The 18,969-nt window shown below is 45.5% G+C and overlaps 2 protein-coding genes across 5 annotated transcripts in view; one reads left to right on the top strand and one right to left on the bottom strand.

Annotated features, from left to right (window-relative positions):
- CCDC47 (coiled-coil domain containing 47) overlaps nt 1-14,320 on the bottom strand; it is a 51,384-nt gene extending 37,064 nt beyond the window's left edge. Inside the window, exon 1 of the mRNA XM_073582396.1 lies at nt 14,189-14,320. The gene's annotated coding sequence lies outside the window, so the exon portion shown is untranslated. The remainder of the gene's footprint in view (nt 1-14,188) is intronic.
- The window catches only part of STRADA (STE20 related adaptor alpha), a 42,861-nt gene continuing 38,111 nt past the window's right edge, over nt 14,220-18,969 (top strand). Inside the window, exons 1-3 of one of the 4 annotated variants that reach the window (XM_073582397.1) lie at nt 14,220-14,345; nt 14,679-14,738; nt 17,673-17,730. In XM_073582397.1, coding sequence (XP_073438498.1) covers nt 14,727-14,738; nt 17,673-17,730 — 70 coding nt within the window. In that variant the 5' untranslated portion in view covers nt 14,220-14,345; nt 14,679-14,726. Of the gene's footprint in view, nt 14,415-14,678; nt 14,739-17,672; nt 17,731-18,969 lie in introns of all 4 variants that reach the window. The other 3 variants (XM_073582399.1, XM_073582398.1, XM_073582400.1) reach the window with 3 other exon arrangements.

Below are 18,969 nucleotides of genomic sequence, written 5' to 3' on the forward strand. Positions count from 1 at the left end.
TTCTGTCTGAAGTTTAGTCTTTAACAAGTGAAATGCATGCTCAATTGGGTTGAGATCAGGTGACTGACTTGGCCATTCAAGAATATTCCACTTCTTTGCTTTAATAAACCCCTGGGTTGCTTTGGCTTTATGTTTTGGGTCATTGTCCATCTGTAGTATGAAACGACGACCAATCAGTTTGGCTGCATTTGGCTGGATCTGAGCACACAGTATGGCTCTGAATACCTCAGAATTCATTTGGCTGCTTCTGTCCTGTGTCACATCATCAATAAACACTAGTGACCCAGTGCCACTGGCAGCCATGCATGCCCAAGCCATCACACTGCCTCCGCCGTGTTTTACAGATGATGTAGTATGCTTTGGATCATGAGCTGTACCACGCCTTTGCCATACTTTTCTCTTTCCATCATTCTGGTAGAGGTTGATCTTAGTTTCATCTGTCCAAAGAATGTTCTTCCAGAACTGTGCTGGCTTTTTTAGATTTTTTTTTAGCAAAGTCCAGTCTAGCCTTTTTATTCTTGATGCTTATGAGTGGCTTGCACCGTGCAGTGAACCCTCTGTATTTACTTTCATGCAGTCTTCTCTTTATGGTAGATTTGGATATTGATACGCCTACCTCCTGGAGAGTGTTGGTCACTTGGTTGGCTGTTGTGAAGGGGTTTCACTTCACCATGGAGATTATTCTGCGATCATCCACCACTGTTGTCTTCCGTGGGCGCCCAGGTCTTTTTGCATTGATGAGTTCACCAGTGCTTTCTTTCTTTCTTTCTCAGGATGTACCAAACTGTAGATTTTGCCACTCCTAATGTTAGTGCATATAAACACATGACCATTAACCAGAGAAAACAAAAAGCAAAAAAACACAAATATAAAAGTAAGAAATATACTGCAAATAATGCATAAAGGTAATAATAATAATAAGGGTATTTAGTAAACATAATTTTGATCAAAATAATGTACAAGCCATCCCGGGATCAAAATTATGTTTACTAAATACCCTTATTATTATTACCTTTATGCATTATTTGCAGTATATTTCTTACTTTTATATTTGTGTTTTTTTGCTTTTTGTTTTCTCTGGTTAATGGTCATGTGTTTATATGCACTTACATTGTGCATACACATTAACTTACTTTTCTCAGTTCAGATTTGTTTTTTATTCATTTCATTGTGCATTCAGTGCATATATGGGTGTGACCGCCCTCTTTCTGAGCTGGGAAAGCCATCCAGTCTGGCCTAAGCTGTTACTAGTGGTTCAGCCGCTCGACCATTATTCACATTCACGCCACTTGGCAAGTGAAAAGGTTTTAAATACTAGAGTAGGGACTGTCCCACAAGGGTTGCCGTGACGTGGCGGGATGGCTTGTACATTATTTTGATCAAAATTATGTTTACTAAATACCCTTATTATTATTACCTTTATGCATTATTTGCAGTATATTTCTTACTTTTATATTTGTGTTTTTTTGCTTTTTGTTCACTCCTAATGTTGTAGCAATTTCTCGGATGGGTTTTTTCTGTTTTTGCAGCTTAAGGATGGCTTGTTTCACCTGCATGGAGAGCTCCTTTGACCGTAGGTTTCCTTCACAGCAAAACTTTCCAAATGCAAGCACCACACCTCAAATAATCTCCAGGCCTTTTATCTGCTTAATTGAGAATGACATAACGAAGGGATTGCCCACACCTGTCCATGAAATAGCCTTGGAGTCAATTGTCCAATTACTTTTGGTCCCTTTAAAAACAGTGTGGCACATGTTAAGGAGCTGAAATTCCTAAACCCTTCATACAATTTTAATGTGGATACCCTCAAATGAATGCTGAAAGTCTGAACTTCAACTGCATCTGAATTGTTTTGTTTAAAATTCATTGTGGTAATGTCTAGAACCAAAATTAGAAAAATGTTGTCTCTGTCCAAGTATATATGGACCTAACTGTACATTATGTTTTATCTAAATATCTTGATTATTATATCATAGAAATGATTAAATGTCTGATGTTCACATTGTACTACAATAAATTTTTCACTTAAGTATAAGCAATATATGTTGGAGTCGGAGTCGTGGAGTCGGTGTAAGGGAAATTGAGGAGTCGGAGTCGCAGGTTTAGCTTACTGACTCCACAGCCCTGCATGGTGGGACTACAGCCACTGGTCTCCTGACCGAAACACAACCGCTTCATAGGCATTTATGAGGCCATCAGTGCAGATCAGGAGACCCTCTGCCAGTGCATTCCAGTCCGGACTCAGACTGCAAAACGAGAGAGTGTGAATCCGGCCTAATGTGCAGCATTTCCAATAATCAGGGGTCCTAATCTCCCCAACCCATGTATCAGATGAGGGCATAGAATGGTGCAGTAGAAGGCTACATTAACAGGAAATACTCCATAAAAAGAATTATGGTAAATCCCCAAACCACATTAGTCAATCACACACATACTTGCCAAACAAAACAAAAATGGCACCTCCCACAACTGCAGCCCATTGCATCAGCCTGTGTTCCAATGCGAATCATTGCAGAGGGCAGAGCTGTTCTCTATTCCATCATCAGACAATTGATACCCGTAGATAAGTTACCAATGTCTGATCATGGAGGTCCGACTGCTAGCATTCCCATGAAGCCTAAAAACAAGTGGCCATGACTGAAGAGTCAGCTTTTTTTCCCTCCTAGAAACAGCACCCCTCTCGTCTATAGGCAAGATCTTGTATTGCGGCTTACCCCAATTCTTGAATTTTGCATCAAACACAACTTTTTATTTAATCCCCTTGACCAGAGCTAATTTTGACCCTAATGACAAGGCCAATTTTTGAAAACTGACCAGTTGCCCTGAGATTGTTTTTTCGTGACATTTCATGTTAGTGGTAAATTTTGGTCAACATGATTTGCATATATTTATGAAAATAATAGAAAATGTGACGATTTTTTTTTTTTTTTTTTTTTTTATAACAATTTTGAAACTTAATTTTTATGCCCTTCAATCAGATAGTTCTACCACACAAAATAATTAACATTTCCCATATGTCCGCTTTACATCTGCATCATATTTGAAAAATAATTTTTTGTAACTTAGAAGGGATTTTTTGGAAGTTAGAAGGGTTCAAAGTTGACCAGCGATTTCTCATTTTTCCGACAAAATCATTTTATTTTTATTTTTTTTTTTAGGTACCACATCAAATTTGACTTTGGAGGGCTTATACGACAGAAAATGCCCAAAAGTTACATCATTCTAAAAACTGCACGCCTCAAGACCACATTCAAGATGTTTAGTAACCCTTCATGTGCATCACATGAATTAATGGAAAGTGGAAAAAAAATGAACATTTTTTTTTCCTCAAAAAAAAACTTTAGCCCCAAATTTCTCAATTTCGCAAGGGTAACAGAAAAAAAAATTAACCCCAAAATTTGTTGTGCAATTTTTCCTGAATACGCCAATACTCCATATGTGAGGGAAAACTACTATTTGGGCACACGGCAGGGCTCAAAAGAGAAGCAACATCGTTTGACTTTTTGATCATAAATATACCGGTAGCTGGAATTGAGAGCGGATGCCATGATGCTTTTGGAGAGCCCCCGATGTGCCTAAACCTCACGCAAGTGACTATTTTGGAAACTCGACCCCACAAGCAATGTATCTAGATGTGTGGTGAGCATCTTGAACCTCCAGGTGTTTAACAGAAGCTTATAACGTAGAGCCGTGAAATGAAAATAAATAAATCAATCACATTTTAGCCCCAAATTTTTCATTTACACAAGGGTAACAGGAGAAATTGGACCCCAAAAGTTGTTGTCCAATTTTTCCCGAGTATACCGATACCCCCTATGTGGGAGAAAACTACTGCATGGGCACACGTTGGGTCTCGGAAGGGAAGTAGTGACGTTTTGGAATGCAGACTTTGATGGAATGGTCTGCGGGTGTCATATCGCATTTGGAGAGCCCCTAATGTACCTAAACAGTGGAAACACCCACAAGTGACCCCAATTTGGAAACTAGACCCCTCAAGGAATGTATCTAATATAGGGGATGTGGCCCCTACAAAAATCAGAGCTACAGAACAGACTATAGTGTTTTAACCAGGGCTGTGGAGTCGGTAAGCCAAACCTGCGACTCCGACTCCTCAATTTCCCTTACACCGAATCCACGACTCCCACATATATTGCTTATATTTAGGTGAAAAATTTATTGTAGTACAATGTGAACATCAGACATTTAATCATTTTTATGTTACAATAATCAAGACATTTAGATAGAACATAATATATATTTATTGGAATACAACTTTAGAACACAAAAAACTGTAATAAATTGTAAATATGTAATACACTGTAATATTGATTATATATATTACTATGTAATAAACTATGTAAGTGGCAAAAAACAGTTTTCAACAAAAACATTCTAAATAACATTTGTGCAGACTATGAATTTGTCCTAAGAAATAGAATTGCCTCCATCAGATCCTTCATAGATGACCTCAAATCTGACCTAAGAATTTTAAGGCCAGAGAACAACCTCTCTACACTAACTTGGGTTGGAGGCAAAGCCGTAACCACATGGGCAACATCTCTAACAATTTCAGGGTATAAAGGAATTGCCTCATGCACAGTCAGTTTTGATGAACGGTTGAATTTTTCTATTTCTTTGAGATTAAGTGAAACATTTTGCTGAAATATGGTCAATCTGCTTGCTATAGGAGACGGAGTGAAATCTTTTTCCTTGCAGCAACGCTTTGCCTGCTCCATATCATCCAAATACTTGTCCAAGTCAAACTCCTCATCTGATGAGGATGAAGATATGGCAGCAGTAGCACTGTCAGGACCCAAGTCCTCTTGCGCCTGGCAGTCCTCCTGTAGGCCACTCATCCTAACTGCTACCTCAGTCAGAGCTTCTTTTCCTTTAGTAAGCTGTTGATCATCAAGCAGTATGCAATTACTTGGGTCCACATAAACAGCTGCCAGAAAAATTTTATTTTCCAATAGTTGTGTCTCTCTCCGTTTCATTGAAGCAGAAATGTCATCTGCGATTAAACCTCCTCTTTGGGACAAGCAAAATAGCAAGTTCTTCCACTCCCTTATGAAAATGCCAGGCGTTAAATCCTCAGATTGCAATTTTTTAGTCACGGTAAATGGGTGATTAAGCAATTCCTTCAATTCAGCCACCTGTGTCCATTGACCTTCATTTAGGATTACCTGAGGGTTCGCCATATCTGTAAGAAACGGTTTTAGTTCAAGCAATCGCTCAATCACTAAATAAGTCCTGCCCCACCGAGTGGCTTGATAGACAATTGCCCCTTTCCCAGCACGTCTCTTCAAGATGGAATCAATTTTAGGGGTTATGGCGGCAATAACCAATTTCCTCACTTTTCCCATCAGATTTCCAGCATGCCTTGCAGACTCTCTCTTATTGCCAGCTGCGGCGTGTGCACAACTTTCTCCAGCTCGGGGCCCAGGAATCGGATCCTGTGCAGGGCAGGCACCCCTCCCCCTCCTCTCTCTGGTGAAGATGGCAGAAGACAAGACAGAAGAGGGGAGATTGCCCCCTGCAGTCTGGAGCCGGTACAGAACGGGAGCACTGCAACATACATGATTCACACACCGTTTTTGCGGATCCGTTTTTTGCAGTAAAATGCAGTGACTCTGGGCATCCCAGCAAAGTCAATGGGTTTCAAGATATGACATTCAGACACATTGTTTTGTGAGGATCCGTTTTTGGGCTGAATGAGCAGGTCAGTTTGTGTGGCGTTTTTCTAATCTGCTTTTGCTATTGAAAACATTATCTATGAGCTCAAAAACCTTCCAGGTGATGCGGTTTTTTAAAAAGTTGATCTGCTTTTGCAGCTGAAAAACGTATCCTCAAAAAACGCAGGAAAAACGCTGTGTGTGAATGTAGCCTTAGATCAGGAATAGAACAGCCATTTATAGGACATTTCATAACTTTCCCAAATTCCTATGAAAAAATATTCAGCACATTCTGCATTGAACTACTGTACCCAATTTATTATATATTTTAGGAGTCGGTCCATTTTATACCGACTCCACCAAAATGAGCACCGACTCCGCAGCCCTGGTTTTAACGGCTGAGAAAAAGGAAAATTAGACCTAGCGGTAATTTCCTGGTAGTCCTTCCTTGACCTATGGCAGGACAAGATCACAGAGAGGTTAAAAGGCCCCTTCCACATCCACCCTCCAGTGTCTTTCAAATTACTACCGAAGGATGGATGCAAACGGTCTATACGAGCCCCTATAAACTCATATGTAAGAGAAACACTTTAACCCCTTTACTCCCAAGGGTGGTTTGCATGTTCATGACCAGGCCAATTTTTACAATTCTGACCACTGTCCCTTTATGAGGTAATAACTCTGGAACGTTTCCATGGATCCCGGTGATTCTGACATTGTTTTCTCGTGACATACTGTACTTCATGATAGTGGCAAAATTTCATTCATATAACTTGCGTTTGTGAAAAAAACGGAAATTTGGCGAAAATTTTTAAAATTTCGCAATTTTCAACTTTGAATTTTTATGCCCTTAAATCACAGAGATACGGCACACAAAAAACTTAATAACTAACATTTCTCACATGTTTATTTTACATCAGCACAATTTGGGAACCAATATCTTTTTTTGTTAGGAAGTTATAAGGGTTAAAAGCTGACCAGCGATTTCTCATTTTTACAACACCATTTTATTTTTATGTATCACATCACATTTGAAGCCACTTTGAGGGGTCTATATGATAGAAAATACCCAAAAGTGACATCATTCTAAAAACTGCACCCCTTAAGGTGCTCCAAACCACATTCAAGAAGTCTATTAACCCTTCAGGTGCTTCACAGGAATTTTTTGAATGTTTAAAAAAAAAAAATGAACATTTAACTTTTTTTCACAAAAAATTACTTCAGGTTCATTTTTTTTATTTTACCAAGGGTAACAGGAGAAATTGGACTGCAAAAGTTATTGTGCAATTTGTCCTGAGTACGCAGATACCTGATATGTGGGGGGGAACCACTGTTTCGGCGCACAGCAGAGCTTAAATGGGAGGGAAGGAGCACAGTTTGACTTTTTCACTGCAAAATTGGCTGGAATTCAGATCGGACGCCATGTCAAGTTTAGAGAGCTCCTGATGTGCCTAAACAGTGGAAACCCCCCACAAGTGACCCCATTTTGGAAACTAGACCCCCCAAGGAACTTATCTAGATATGTGGTGAGCACTTTGAACCCACAAGGGCTTCACAGAAGTTTATAACGTACAGCTGTACAATTAAAAAATCATATTTTTCCACAAAAATGATCTTTTCACCCCCAATTGTTATTTTCCCAAGAGTAACAGGACCCCAAAAGTTATTGTGCAATTTGTCCTGAGTACGCTGATACCCCATATGTGGGAGCAAACCACTATTTGGGCGCATGGCAGAGCTCGGAAGGGAAGCAGCGCCATTTGACTTTTTTGGCTGGAATTTTGAGATCGGACGCCATGTCGCGTTTGGAAAACCCCTGATGTACCAAAACAGTGGAAACCCCCAATTCTAACTCCAACCCTAACCCCAACACACCCCTAACCCTAATCTCAGCCCTAACCCTAATGGGAAAATGGAAATAAATACATTTTTTTTTATTTTATTATTTTTCCAAAATCAGCCATCTCGCTGTGTGTGACGGGGCCTTTAGGTCCCAGGTCACATGGACGGAATAGTAGGAAAGGGGTTAATGGCCCCAGCTCAAACTCGAGCAATGGCGAATTGATGGCTGAATGATCTGTAGAAAGATCAAGCCTAAACATAAAACATAAGGGAGGGGTAATAGGGGTGCTGTCTTGAGGGACTATCTGAAAATCAAATTGCCAATAGGTCCAATTCCCTTTTACCAGTCAGGACAGCACACCAGGAGTAGTACCAGAAGAAAAGCACCAGGTTGGGTAAAGAATCCCTAAAGGACAGAAGTCCTGGGCAAGAACTAGGCTAGATACAGTAACGATCTGTAAGAGGAGAAGAAAATGTAGACAATTATATCTGCAAAGATAAATCACATGCATGACACATCCAGGAGCCCACAGACCTCTATTCTGAATCCCTAAATCTCCCATTCCGCAAGTAAGGGGCCGGATGCTATAGAAGGAAACCTGCCGTCTGGTAATTCACAACTAATGCTGTATGTGGAGCCAGGAAGGGTCTTTCCCTCAACATTAGGGAATTAGCATCTACCTCCTGGGATGTCATTAATATATATTTTTACTCCCACATCAGTAGAATGTCGGGTTATAGGATAAACTGTCATATATCTCCCTGCACTTTACTATGAAAGAGCATGTCCATTTAGCAAACTTCTGTCTGTACAGAGCATGGACAGTAACTGAACCAGAATACTAGGACAATCCAAGCATATTTCCTTTCTGGACCAAGACAAGTTCCAAAGAATGAGGCAAAGGAAGCTGGATCGAGGTCCAGAGTCGATCCCGCCATGTGTTGCAGCTGTCGAACAGCCGTGAGACATGCAGCTGGCGGGGGCTCAAGCATATTTTTCGAGCACACCGAAGACACTCGGTTAACACCCGAGCATGCTCAGATAACACCTTATCCAAGCACATTCTCTCATCACTAGTTATGATCATGTCTGATGTCCTGGGTTACACAATGTGGTACGATTGTTCAGAAAGTGAGAGGTGGATGGGAACCTGTATTTTTCCAGGGTGTGCCAGGCTGGCACTATATGGCTGCACCTATGGGTTACATTAGGGTGAGTGAAAGGCGGGCTCATTATCTGGAGGGAGGAAGCAGAGGGCCTGTAAAACGCACTATTCATTACATCCAAACACAGCTGCAGAATTTGGAGCTTTAAATATCATGGCCACAACAACACAAGGGCAGCTGTCCAGCACTATGACTGACAGCGGACAGGTGGTGCCAACAGAGGCACACAGCGCTGCTGATCCTCATACAGGGCAAATGACCAGCAACGCCAGGCTTGTATACAGATGTAGCTGTCACAGAGGGGGTCCTTCTGTTTGAAACCCCTCAGTGATTTAGGATGTGTGGCTCATGTAATGCATAACCAGATGATAACAGCTGATCAACAGTGGTTAGATATGCCGGACCCCCGGTGATCATTCCAACACTGGTCTCAAATGTAGATACACATTGGGTGTCCAGCACATGACAATAACAGACGTCTAATGGGGTCCTCTACTACCATACAAGTCCATCCTAATGGGCCCAAAGCGGTGTCAGAAAATAAAACAAAAAATCCTGTACTCTTCTCCACACCAGCGACCGCTCCTTTGCATGCTGTACTGTGTTCCCCATGTTTCCTGGCAATGACATCCAGCAGGAATGGATGGGGCGGAGGGAGTCACGTGTCCACCACAAACCAGCGGTAGCCTTCATATTATGTCAGGTCTGGCTTCTTCCACTTGGATAAAATGTGGAGGCCATTGATCAGCTGTAATGGCCAAGTGACACCCCCACCAGATGGGACATTGATGCTAGGTGACACACTGTATGGAGGAACAATGCTAGCCCGGAAGGCTAGTATAGTTTTGTTTTTTCACCACCCTATACCCATTAGAATTAACTACAGATGTGGGGAACTCTTTAAACCCCTTTTTAAAGGGAATCTGTTAGCAACTTTATGCCATTTAATATAAGAGAAGAATGATGTAGGAACGGAGACCCTGATTCCAGCGATGTGTCGCTTATGGGCTGCTTGCTGCAGCTTTAATAAAATCAGTTTTCTCTGCTGCAGATGTATCAGTGCTCTGAATGCTGAGCTCTGTATAACCCCACCCACACCACTGATTGGCAGCTTTGTGTACACTGCATAGGCAGAATGCAGCCAATCTGTGGTGAGGGGTGAGGGGTATACAGAACTAATGATTATGGAGGACTACGTGTCAGCAGCTTTACTAGTCCTCTAGTGAAGCTCCTCCTGAAAAAAGCGATTCCACCCAAGCAACACCATCAGCCCAGTAAGTGGTACATCACTGAAATCAGGGTATCTGCCTCTACATTTTTGCTACTCTCACATTAAGTGGCAAAATCCTGGTGACAAATTCCCTTTAAAGCGTACTGTCTATTTTAATGGCGAAATTGATAAAATTCTTGCAAAAAGAAGCAACTTTGCAATTCCCTTGTTATTAAAAATCTTCTCCATTCTCAAAAACAGAGGGATTTTAAGTTTAGGTTTACGGCTTGTGGCTTAGGTTACCGGCCACCTCTGCAGTCTTTCACTGGAGGCCAAACAAGAGCAGTGCATACAAGTTCTCTCTCATAGATCTTGCAAGTGCTGCTCTGAAAACGGGGACCGGATGCATGTGCTGACAGAGCTGTAGACTGTAATGGTGCATCATTTTCAGGAGTGTACGCCTACAGGACATAGTAGGCAGCATCTGAGTGGCCACCTCCTGCAGGAATACACTCCGTAAAAAGTGCACGGCCAGCGTCTCAATGCCACTGGTCCAACCAGTCTGTCCAGCAGGAGCCCACTGCCTCCCCAGCAAGCAGGGAGCCTGTCCAGCAGGAGCCCACTGCCCCCCCCAGCAAGCAGGGAGCCTGTCCAGCAGGAGCCCACTGCCCCCCCCAGCAAGCAGGGAGCCTGTCCAGCAGGAGCCCACTGCCCCCCCCAGCAAGCAGGGAGCCTGTCCAGCAGGAGCCCACTGCCCCCCCCAGCAAGCAGGGAGCCTGTCCAGCAGGAGCCCACTGCCCCCCCCAGCAAGCAGGGAGCCTGTCCAGCAGGAGCCCACTGCCCCCCCCAGCAAGCAGGGAGCCTGTCCAGCAGGAGCCCACTGCCCCCCCCCAGCAAGCAGGGAGCCTGTCCAGCAGGAGCCCACTGCCCCCCCCAGCAAGCAGGGAGCCTGTCCAGCAGGAGCCCACTGCCCCCCCCAGCAAGCAGGGAGCCTGTCCAGCAGGAGCCCACTGCCCCCCCCAGCAAGCAGGGAGCCTGTCCAGCAGGAGCCCACTGCCCCCCCCAGCAAGCAGGGAGCCTGTCCAGCAGGAGCCCACTGCCCCCCCCAGCAAGCAGGGAGCCTGTCCAGCAGGAGCCCACTGCCCCCCCCAGCAAGCAGGGAGCCTGTCCAGCAGGAGCCCACTGCCCCCCCCCCAGCAAGCAGGGAGCCTGTCCAGCAGGAGCCCACTGCCCCCCCCAGCAAGCAGGGAGCCTGTCCAGCAGGAGCCCACTGCCCCCCCCAGCAAGCAGGGAGCCTGTCCAGCAGGAGCCCACTGCCCCCCCCAGCAAGCAGGGAGCCTGTCCAGCAGGAGCCCACTGCCCCCCCCAGCAAGCAGGGAGCCTGTCCAGCAGGAGCCCACTGCCCCCCCCAGCAAGCAGGGAGCCTGTCCAGCAGGAGCCCACTGCCCCCCCCAGCAAGCAGGGAGCCTGTCCAGCAGGAGCCCACTGCCCCCCCCCAGCAAGCAGGGAGCCTGTCCAGCAGGAGCCCACTGCCCCCCCCCAGCAAGCAGGGAGCCTGTCCAGCAGGAGCCCACTGCCCCCCCCCAGCAAGCAGGGAGCCTGTCCAGCAGGAGCCCACTGCCCCCCCCCAGCAAGCAGGGAGCCTGTCCAGCAGGAGCCCACTGCCCCCCCCAGCAAGCAGGGAGCCTGTCCAGCAGGAGCCCACTGCCCCCCCCAGCAAGCAGGGAGCCTGTCCAGCAGGAGCCCACTGCCCCCCCAGCAAGCAGGGAGCCTGTCCAGCAGGAGCCCACTGCCCCCCCAGCAAGCAGGGAGCCTGTCCAGCAGGAGCCCACTGCCCCCCCCAGCAAGCAGGGAGCCTGTCCAGCAGGAGCCCACTGCCCCCCCCCAGCAAGCAGGGAGCCTGTCCAGCAGGAGCCCACTGCCCCCCCCAGCAAGCAGGGAGCCTGTCCAGCAGGAGCCCACTGCCCCCCCAGCAAGCAGGGAGCCTGTCCAGCAGGAGCCCACTGCCCCCCCAGCAAGCAGGGAGCCTGTCCAGCAGGAGCCCACTGCCCCCCCAGCAAGCAGGGAGCCTGTCCAGCAGGAGCCCACTGTCCCCCAGCAAGCAGGGAGCCTGTCCAGCAGGAGCCCACTGCCCCCCCAGCAAGCAGGGAGCCTGTCCAGCAGGAGCCCACTGCCCCCCCAGCAAGCAGGGAGCCTGTCCAGCAGGAGCCCACTGCCCCCTCAGCAAGCAGGGAGACGATCACACAACCCCTCTGGCCTGTGGCTCTACAGCTGCAGGAAAGCTACAAGTCCAAGTATGTCCTCACCCCAGTTACTCCGCCATATTACCATACTATAGGATCTCACTCCCAAAAGGGTTGTCAGAGCAGATTGTCCAGGGTCCTGTTTCTAGCAAATGGCAGATTTTGCCACGGGACAGCAGGGTCATCTCACTGTTGTGAAAATGGCTTTAAGCCACTAAAGGCATAGCAAAAAGCAAATGTGTATATTAAAGGGAAACTTTCAGTAGGTTTTTGCTCCCTATCCGAGAGCTGCACAATGTAGGGGCAGTGACTCCGATTCCGACGATGTATCACTTTCTGAGCAGCAAAATATTTTCATAAAATCACAATTCTCGGAATGCAGAGCTCTGCATAACCCCACCCACACCACTGATGGCAGCTTTGTGTACACTGCGCATAGGCAGAAAGCTGCCAATCAGTGCTGGGAGCGGGGTTATACAGAGATCATGAATCTGAAAGACTACATGGCAGCAGGTTTACTAGTCCTCTAATAATAGTCTGCTGATAAAACTGTGATTTTATAAAAACTACAGCAAGCAGCCCAGTAAGTGACACATCTCTGGAATAAGGAAGGGCCTATGGCTCTACATTATACTGCTCGCATATTACGTGGCAAAAGCCTGGTGACAGATTCTCATCCAGGGTTCCCCAAAAGAGAGAAAGTACTGTCACTTTCGAAATGGTATAGCTATATGCAGGGGAGGGGAGTCAAAAGAGGACAGTTTTGAAGGACAAACTTCAAGCATAGATCAATGCAGTGTTTAGTAACTGCATGTATAGTAAAACTCTGGAGTAAGGTGATCAGACCTTGAGAAAGACACATCACTGTGTCGATACGCGTGGGTTTGGGGGTCCCATGTAACCTACCCGGTAGTTTGTTCATCCTCAGAAACCAGGTGATATCATGCTAGGGAAAGGGACTTGTTAATGTATGTTTATTTGTGTTGGCAACATGATAAGTATTCAATTTTCTATTCATGGCATATGTAGAATCTCTATGTAACCACAGTAGTTATTGATATGGTATTTTTGATCCAAGGTCATGATTGTCATTACAATTGATTTGATAGACCCTAGGTTATGGTAACTAGCAGATACCTGGCATTATACTGAATGGTTGGCCTTGGGACCCATAGCATTTAACTATTTATCAAAATCACCCATTGTCTTTGTTTTGTTATCAGTGTCTGGTTGTTCAGACTTTTTAATTGTTTTTAAACAAAGTGTCTGTTTGTTGTGTCCATTAATAAAATTGATACTTTTTGATTACCATATCTTTGTGGCGATCCCTATTTGTGTGCATATACTTTCTTTTCTTCATGTGTTTTCATAACTACCCTTGTCACAGCTCACATTGATGTGCCAACCTGGATGAGCTGCTCTACCTGAGCAACTTCTGTGGGTTGTAGACACCACCTCATGCTGCTGACAGAACCTCTAGGGCTGAGAGCAATGACAAAATGCAAAAGTGACCAAAACAACAGCCAAAAAGGATGAGAACAGAGAAATGGTCTGTGGTCACCCCCTGCAGAACCCCTCCTTTATAGGGGTTGTCTTGCTAATTGCCTATCTTTTCTACCTGTTGTCTGTTCCATTAGCACAACAGCAGGAGAGATTGATCCACAGTGTTGCTTCATAACTGGACAGAATGATTTCACACACATACAGCACTATACACACAAATATATACACGACTCCCACTGACGCACTCTTATAATCCGACACCACAGCGACAGTATTCTATGGGATGGGTCAGGGGGCACACAGAATCCACCATCCTCTATGGCAGAGCTCATGGGATAGTTCTGTACTTGTAGTAAGTCATGGATACAATACAAGGCCATCCAGCTGCAGTGAGACTACAACTCCCAGCATGCCCTTACAGCTTGGAGTTATGGTAGTATGTAACACGATGACTCCCATATGCCAATAACTAGAACTGATACAGCACGGACAGAGGAGAAGCGACCCCACAACCCCCCACACCAGTGCCCGACCTCTCCCGGTATCCGTACCTTGCCCAGCTCTCGCCTCTCCTGCTAGGTTCAACTTCACAGGCCGCGGCGGAAGTGACGTAGCTAAGGCAATCCAGGAGAACACTTTGCCCACACTGACGTCACTTCCCGGACAGAGCGGAAGTAGCCGCGGTGCAGCCAGGCAGAGGAAGAGGGGGTGTGTATTGTGTCAGGCAGTGTGTGTGTTGTCGCTAGCAGTGAGGCTGCTCCAGTCACTGCCGCCTGTGTGTGTATACTGCTAGTGTGCAGGTGTCCTCCCCTCCTGCAGGGCTGCTGGGGAACTGCAGGACACAGCATGCCTTTGTCTGCAAGGGGCTAATGCACCAAACATAAAGAGTGGCATGTCAGCAGGATTTGGAAGCTATAATTGGGCTGTTATGTACAGGCATGCTGGGATTTGCAGTTCCCCACTGGATGGAGGGGATCACTATCGATGTCCGGCAGTTTCATGTGATTGTGATATATGATGTGACGTGTCTTATGTTTGCAGGTCCCAGTTTATGGCATCGGAGCAATCCTTCAACATAAAGAGGACCCCATGTCTTTTCTCGTAAGTACGGCCGTACACGTCATGTGTTTGTGAAAGGGAACCTGTCACCAGGTTTTTGATACCTCATCTAAGAGCAGCATAATGTAGGGGGCAGAGAGCCTGATTCCAGCGATGTGTCACTTATTGGGCTGCTCGTTGCAGTTTTGATGAAATCATAGGGTTTTTTTGCTGCAGTTCTCTGAATTCTGAGCTCTGTATAACCCTGTCCACACCACTGATTGGCAGCTTTCTGTGTATACTGTGCATATGCAGAAAGCTGACTCAGTGGTGGAGGCGGGGGTTATACAGAGCTGATGAATATGGAGCAGGTTTACTAGTCCTCAAGTGATAATCGGCCGATAACACAGCAGCCCAGTAAGTGATACATCACTGGAATCTGGGTCTCTCTATTATGCTGCTCTCAGATTTTTTGCCCAGAAACCAGGTGACAGATGCCCTTTAATCATTGCTTGCTACATTTTTTCAAACTAAAAGACAAAAATATGCAACTAAGTAATTTGTCAACTTTTGAACGATGTCCACCTTTTAATTCCGTGAGTCTTACAGTCAGTGTCCTGTGCAGATTATTTTCCTTATGTGTTAAGCCTCTCATATATAGGCACAATTAAAGGGCACGTCTATGACTTGCTGTGTGTATTGATAAACTGTTCGTAGGTAATCAGTATCAGATATATTTGGTCCGATACCCGACTCCCTTACCGATCAGCTGTTTGCAGCTCCTGCATTGTCCAAAAGTGAACAGAGTACAATGCTGGGACACCACGGCGCCGCACTTGTGTAGTGGTCATTCTCAGGTATTGCAGCTCTGCTTCTATTGAAGTGAATGTGTTCTAGGCTGTAGTACCCTAGATCTGCCACCCCACAATGTATGGTGCTGTGGTGTCTTGGCTCGTTACTTCTGGACACTACAAGAGCTGCAAGCAGCTGATCGGAGAAGGTACTGGACCACCACCAATATGATATTGATGACCTATCCTAATTAAAGTAAGCCTGTCAGTAAGAATGTAACTAGGACACCTGAGGTACTGCAGGATAAGCCAAGGAAACAGATTTCCATTGATACCTATTCAGTCGTTAGCTGGAGTTCCATTGCTCCAAAATTTACCTTTTAAAGGGAATCTGTCACCCTTTTTTTCCCCTATTGGCTGCCGGCATAGACATCGGGGGCTTATCTACAGCATTCTGTAATGCTGTAGATAAGCCCCCGATGTAACCTGAAAGAGAAGAAAAACACGTTATATTATACTCACCGAGGTGGGCGGTCTGGTGCCTCCCTTCTTCATACGATGACGTCCTCTTCTCCCTTCCTGTAATGGCTCCGGCGCAGGCGCACTGCTCTGCCCTGTTGAGGGCAGAGCAGAATTCTGCAGTGCGCAGGCGCCAGACCTCTCCCGACGCCTGCGCACTGCAGGACTCTGCTCTGCCCTCAACAGGGCAGAGCAGTGCGCCGGAGCCATTACAGGAAGGGAGAAGAGGACGTCATCGTATGAAGAAGGGAGGCACCAGACCGCCCACCTCGGTGAGTATAATATAACGTGTTTTTCTTCTCTTTCAGGTTACATCGGAGGCTTATCTACAGCATTACAGAATGAAAGACCAAAAAAAGGGTGACAGATTCCCTTTAATCCTATGCAAATAAGGCTCCCATGTTCGCCAGTGGGCTTATTGGTGCACTTGCAGTCCTCGGCTTCTCTCTGCTGGCACCTCCCCCAATTCTTGATTGACAGTTGGTACAGAGGATCTGCTGCTTGTCAATGCTGCTCTCCTCTGACAATCAAGGAGCTGGGGCGGCCAGCAGGGAGAAATGAAGAGGAGCCAAGGACTGCAAGTGCGTTTAGGAGCCTGATTTACATAGGATTCAAACATGAATTTTGGCGCCAGGGAGCCTCAGATAACGACTGAATTGGGGGGGCAGTACCTCAGGTTTTCTAGGTACATTCTTACAGACAGGTAGCCTTTTACTGAGTTTAGTGAACATATCTGCTCAGCAATTGACAGCCTTTTTTCTATGAGTGTGTGTACACACAGAGATGCCTGTCAGTACCTGCGTAGGACCGCCCATTGGACTCCTAAGACCAGAATGAGCAGATATTTATATGACTAATGTGTAAATCATACTGAATTGATTCCCATTAAAAAATAACCTTACTAATTTTGTTTTCCTCTGGAGATCAGACTGCACTTTCATTGTGATCAGTTCCATTTAAAGGGAAGCTGTCATCTGATTTAAGTTGCCCAAACCGCTCCAGCGTTTCAGAGAAAATAAACTGCAATGATCCAGCCGGGGACCATAGCTGCAAACCAGACTCGTCCCATCCCGGCTGCCAGTTCTTCCCCGACCATATCTTTAAAGTTGTAGGGTATAATATCCTGATGAAAGTTTTCCTTTTAAGTGGAACACAACACGTTGTCCATTTAAATGAGAAGATTTTTGCCGCCTGCAGGCACCATTAGAAGGAGCTTGATCCTACTGCATATTGGCACCAATTCATCATGGCTTTCTTTTTTTGGAGAATTCTGGGGTAAAAAAGTTTTGAAAAGTCTAAAAAAATGTTTGCACAACATGAGGCTGCGCAAAAATGTTGTGACTTTTGGCATTGTGACACTGATTTCACCCAGCTCCTACAATGTGGGTGGAACTGGTATTGAGGGATGGTGACAGTCCCTTAATGGAGAAATATTTGTGACAAGGCTAACGCCACTTTACGCCATTCATTAGTAGTCATAATGAATCGACCCTTCACCCCAGCCGCTGGTCTTGATTAATCGGGGCCATTGGGTTTCAATGGATAAGCAATAAACTTTTCTTCTTCAATCTGCTGAATGCATGGTTCCAGGGAGTGGATCCCCCACCAATCCTACGTGTGGGCCTGGAAATTTGTTCCTGGCTTCTGCTGTTGACGTCAGACATTTTTTTTTTCTTTCTCTTCGCAGCGTTGGGTTTCAGACAAGATCCTGGTTGATGGTTTGAGGGAGTTGGAGTTTTTTGGAGGTAGGTCATCTTTAGCCTTTCTATATGGAAGTATGTGTATATATATATATATATATATATATATATATATACACTCACTGGCCACTTTATTAGGTACACCTGTCCAACTGTGTGTTAAGACTTAATTTCTAATCAGCCAATCACATGGCGGCAACTCAGTGCATTTAGGCATGTAGACATGGTCAAGACAATCTCCTGCAGTTCAAACCGAGCATCAGTATGGGGAAGAAAGGTGATTTGAGTGCCTTTGAACGTGGCAAGATTGTTGGTGCCAGAAGGGCTGGTCTGAGTATTTCAGAAACTGCTGATCTACTGGGATTTTCACGCACAACCATCTCTAGGGTTTACAGAGAATGGTCCGAAAAAGAAAAAAAATCCAGTGAGCGGCAGTTCTGTGGCCGGAAATGCCTTGTTGATGCCAGAGGTCAGAGGAGAATGGGCATACTGGTTCGAGCTGATAGAAAGGCAACAGTGACTCAAATTGCCACCCGTTACAACCAAGGTAGGCAGAAGAGCATCTCTGAACGCACAGTGCGTCGAACTTTGAGGCAGATGGGCTACAGCAGCAGAAGACCACACTGGGTACCACTCCTCTCAGCTAAGAACAGGCATCTGATGGCTACTTTCAGCAGGATAATGCGCCATGTCATAAAGCTCGAATCATCTCAGATTGGTTTCTTGAACATGACAATGAGTTCACTGTACTCAAATGGCCTCCTCAGTCACCAGATCTCAATCCAATAGAGCATCTTTGGGATGTGGTGGAACGGGAGATTCGCATCAGGGATGTGCAGCCGACAAATCTGCGCCAACTGTGTGATGCCATCATGTCAATATGGTCCAAAATCTCTGAGGAATGCTTCCAGCACCTTGTTGAATCTCTGCCACGAAGAATTGAGGCAGTTCTGAAGGCAAAAGGGGGTCCAACCCGTTACTAGCATGGTGTACCTAATAAAGTGGCCAGTGAGTGTATATATATATATATATATATATATATATATATATATATATATATATATATATATATCCATATATATATATCCACTATACCCCAAGCAAAGCTAACACACTATGTCCTGCCTAGTCCACGACCAGAGAGGGGCGGTGCATATCTAATCCTGGTGATGGCCAGGGTCACTAGGTAACACAATCTCGGTCTTGGCTGGAGTGTTGCTTTACTCTCTTTATGGGTATTCTGTATTATAAGGCATGAAGCGGCCTGTTGGTGAGCCGTTGTGA

Source organism: Dendrobates tinctorius, unplaced genomic scaffold, assembly GCF_039654945.1.
Source record: "Dendrobates tinctorius isolate UK_male_01 unplaced genomic scaffold, ASM3965494v1 ptg000071l, whole genome shotgun sequence".
Lineage (NCBI taxonomy): Eukaryota > Metazoa > Chordata > Amphibia > Anura > Dendrobatidae > Dendrobates > Dendrobates tinctorius.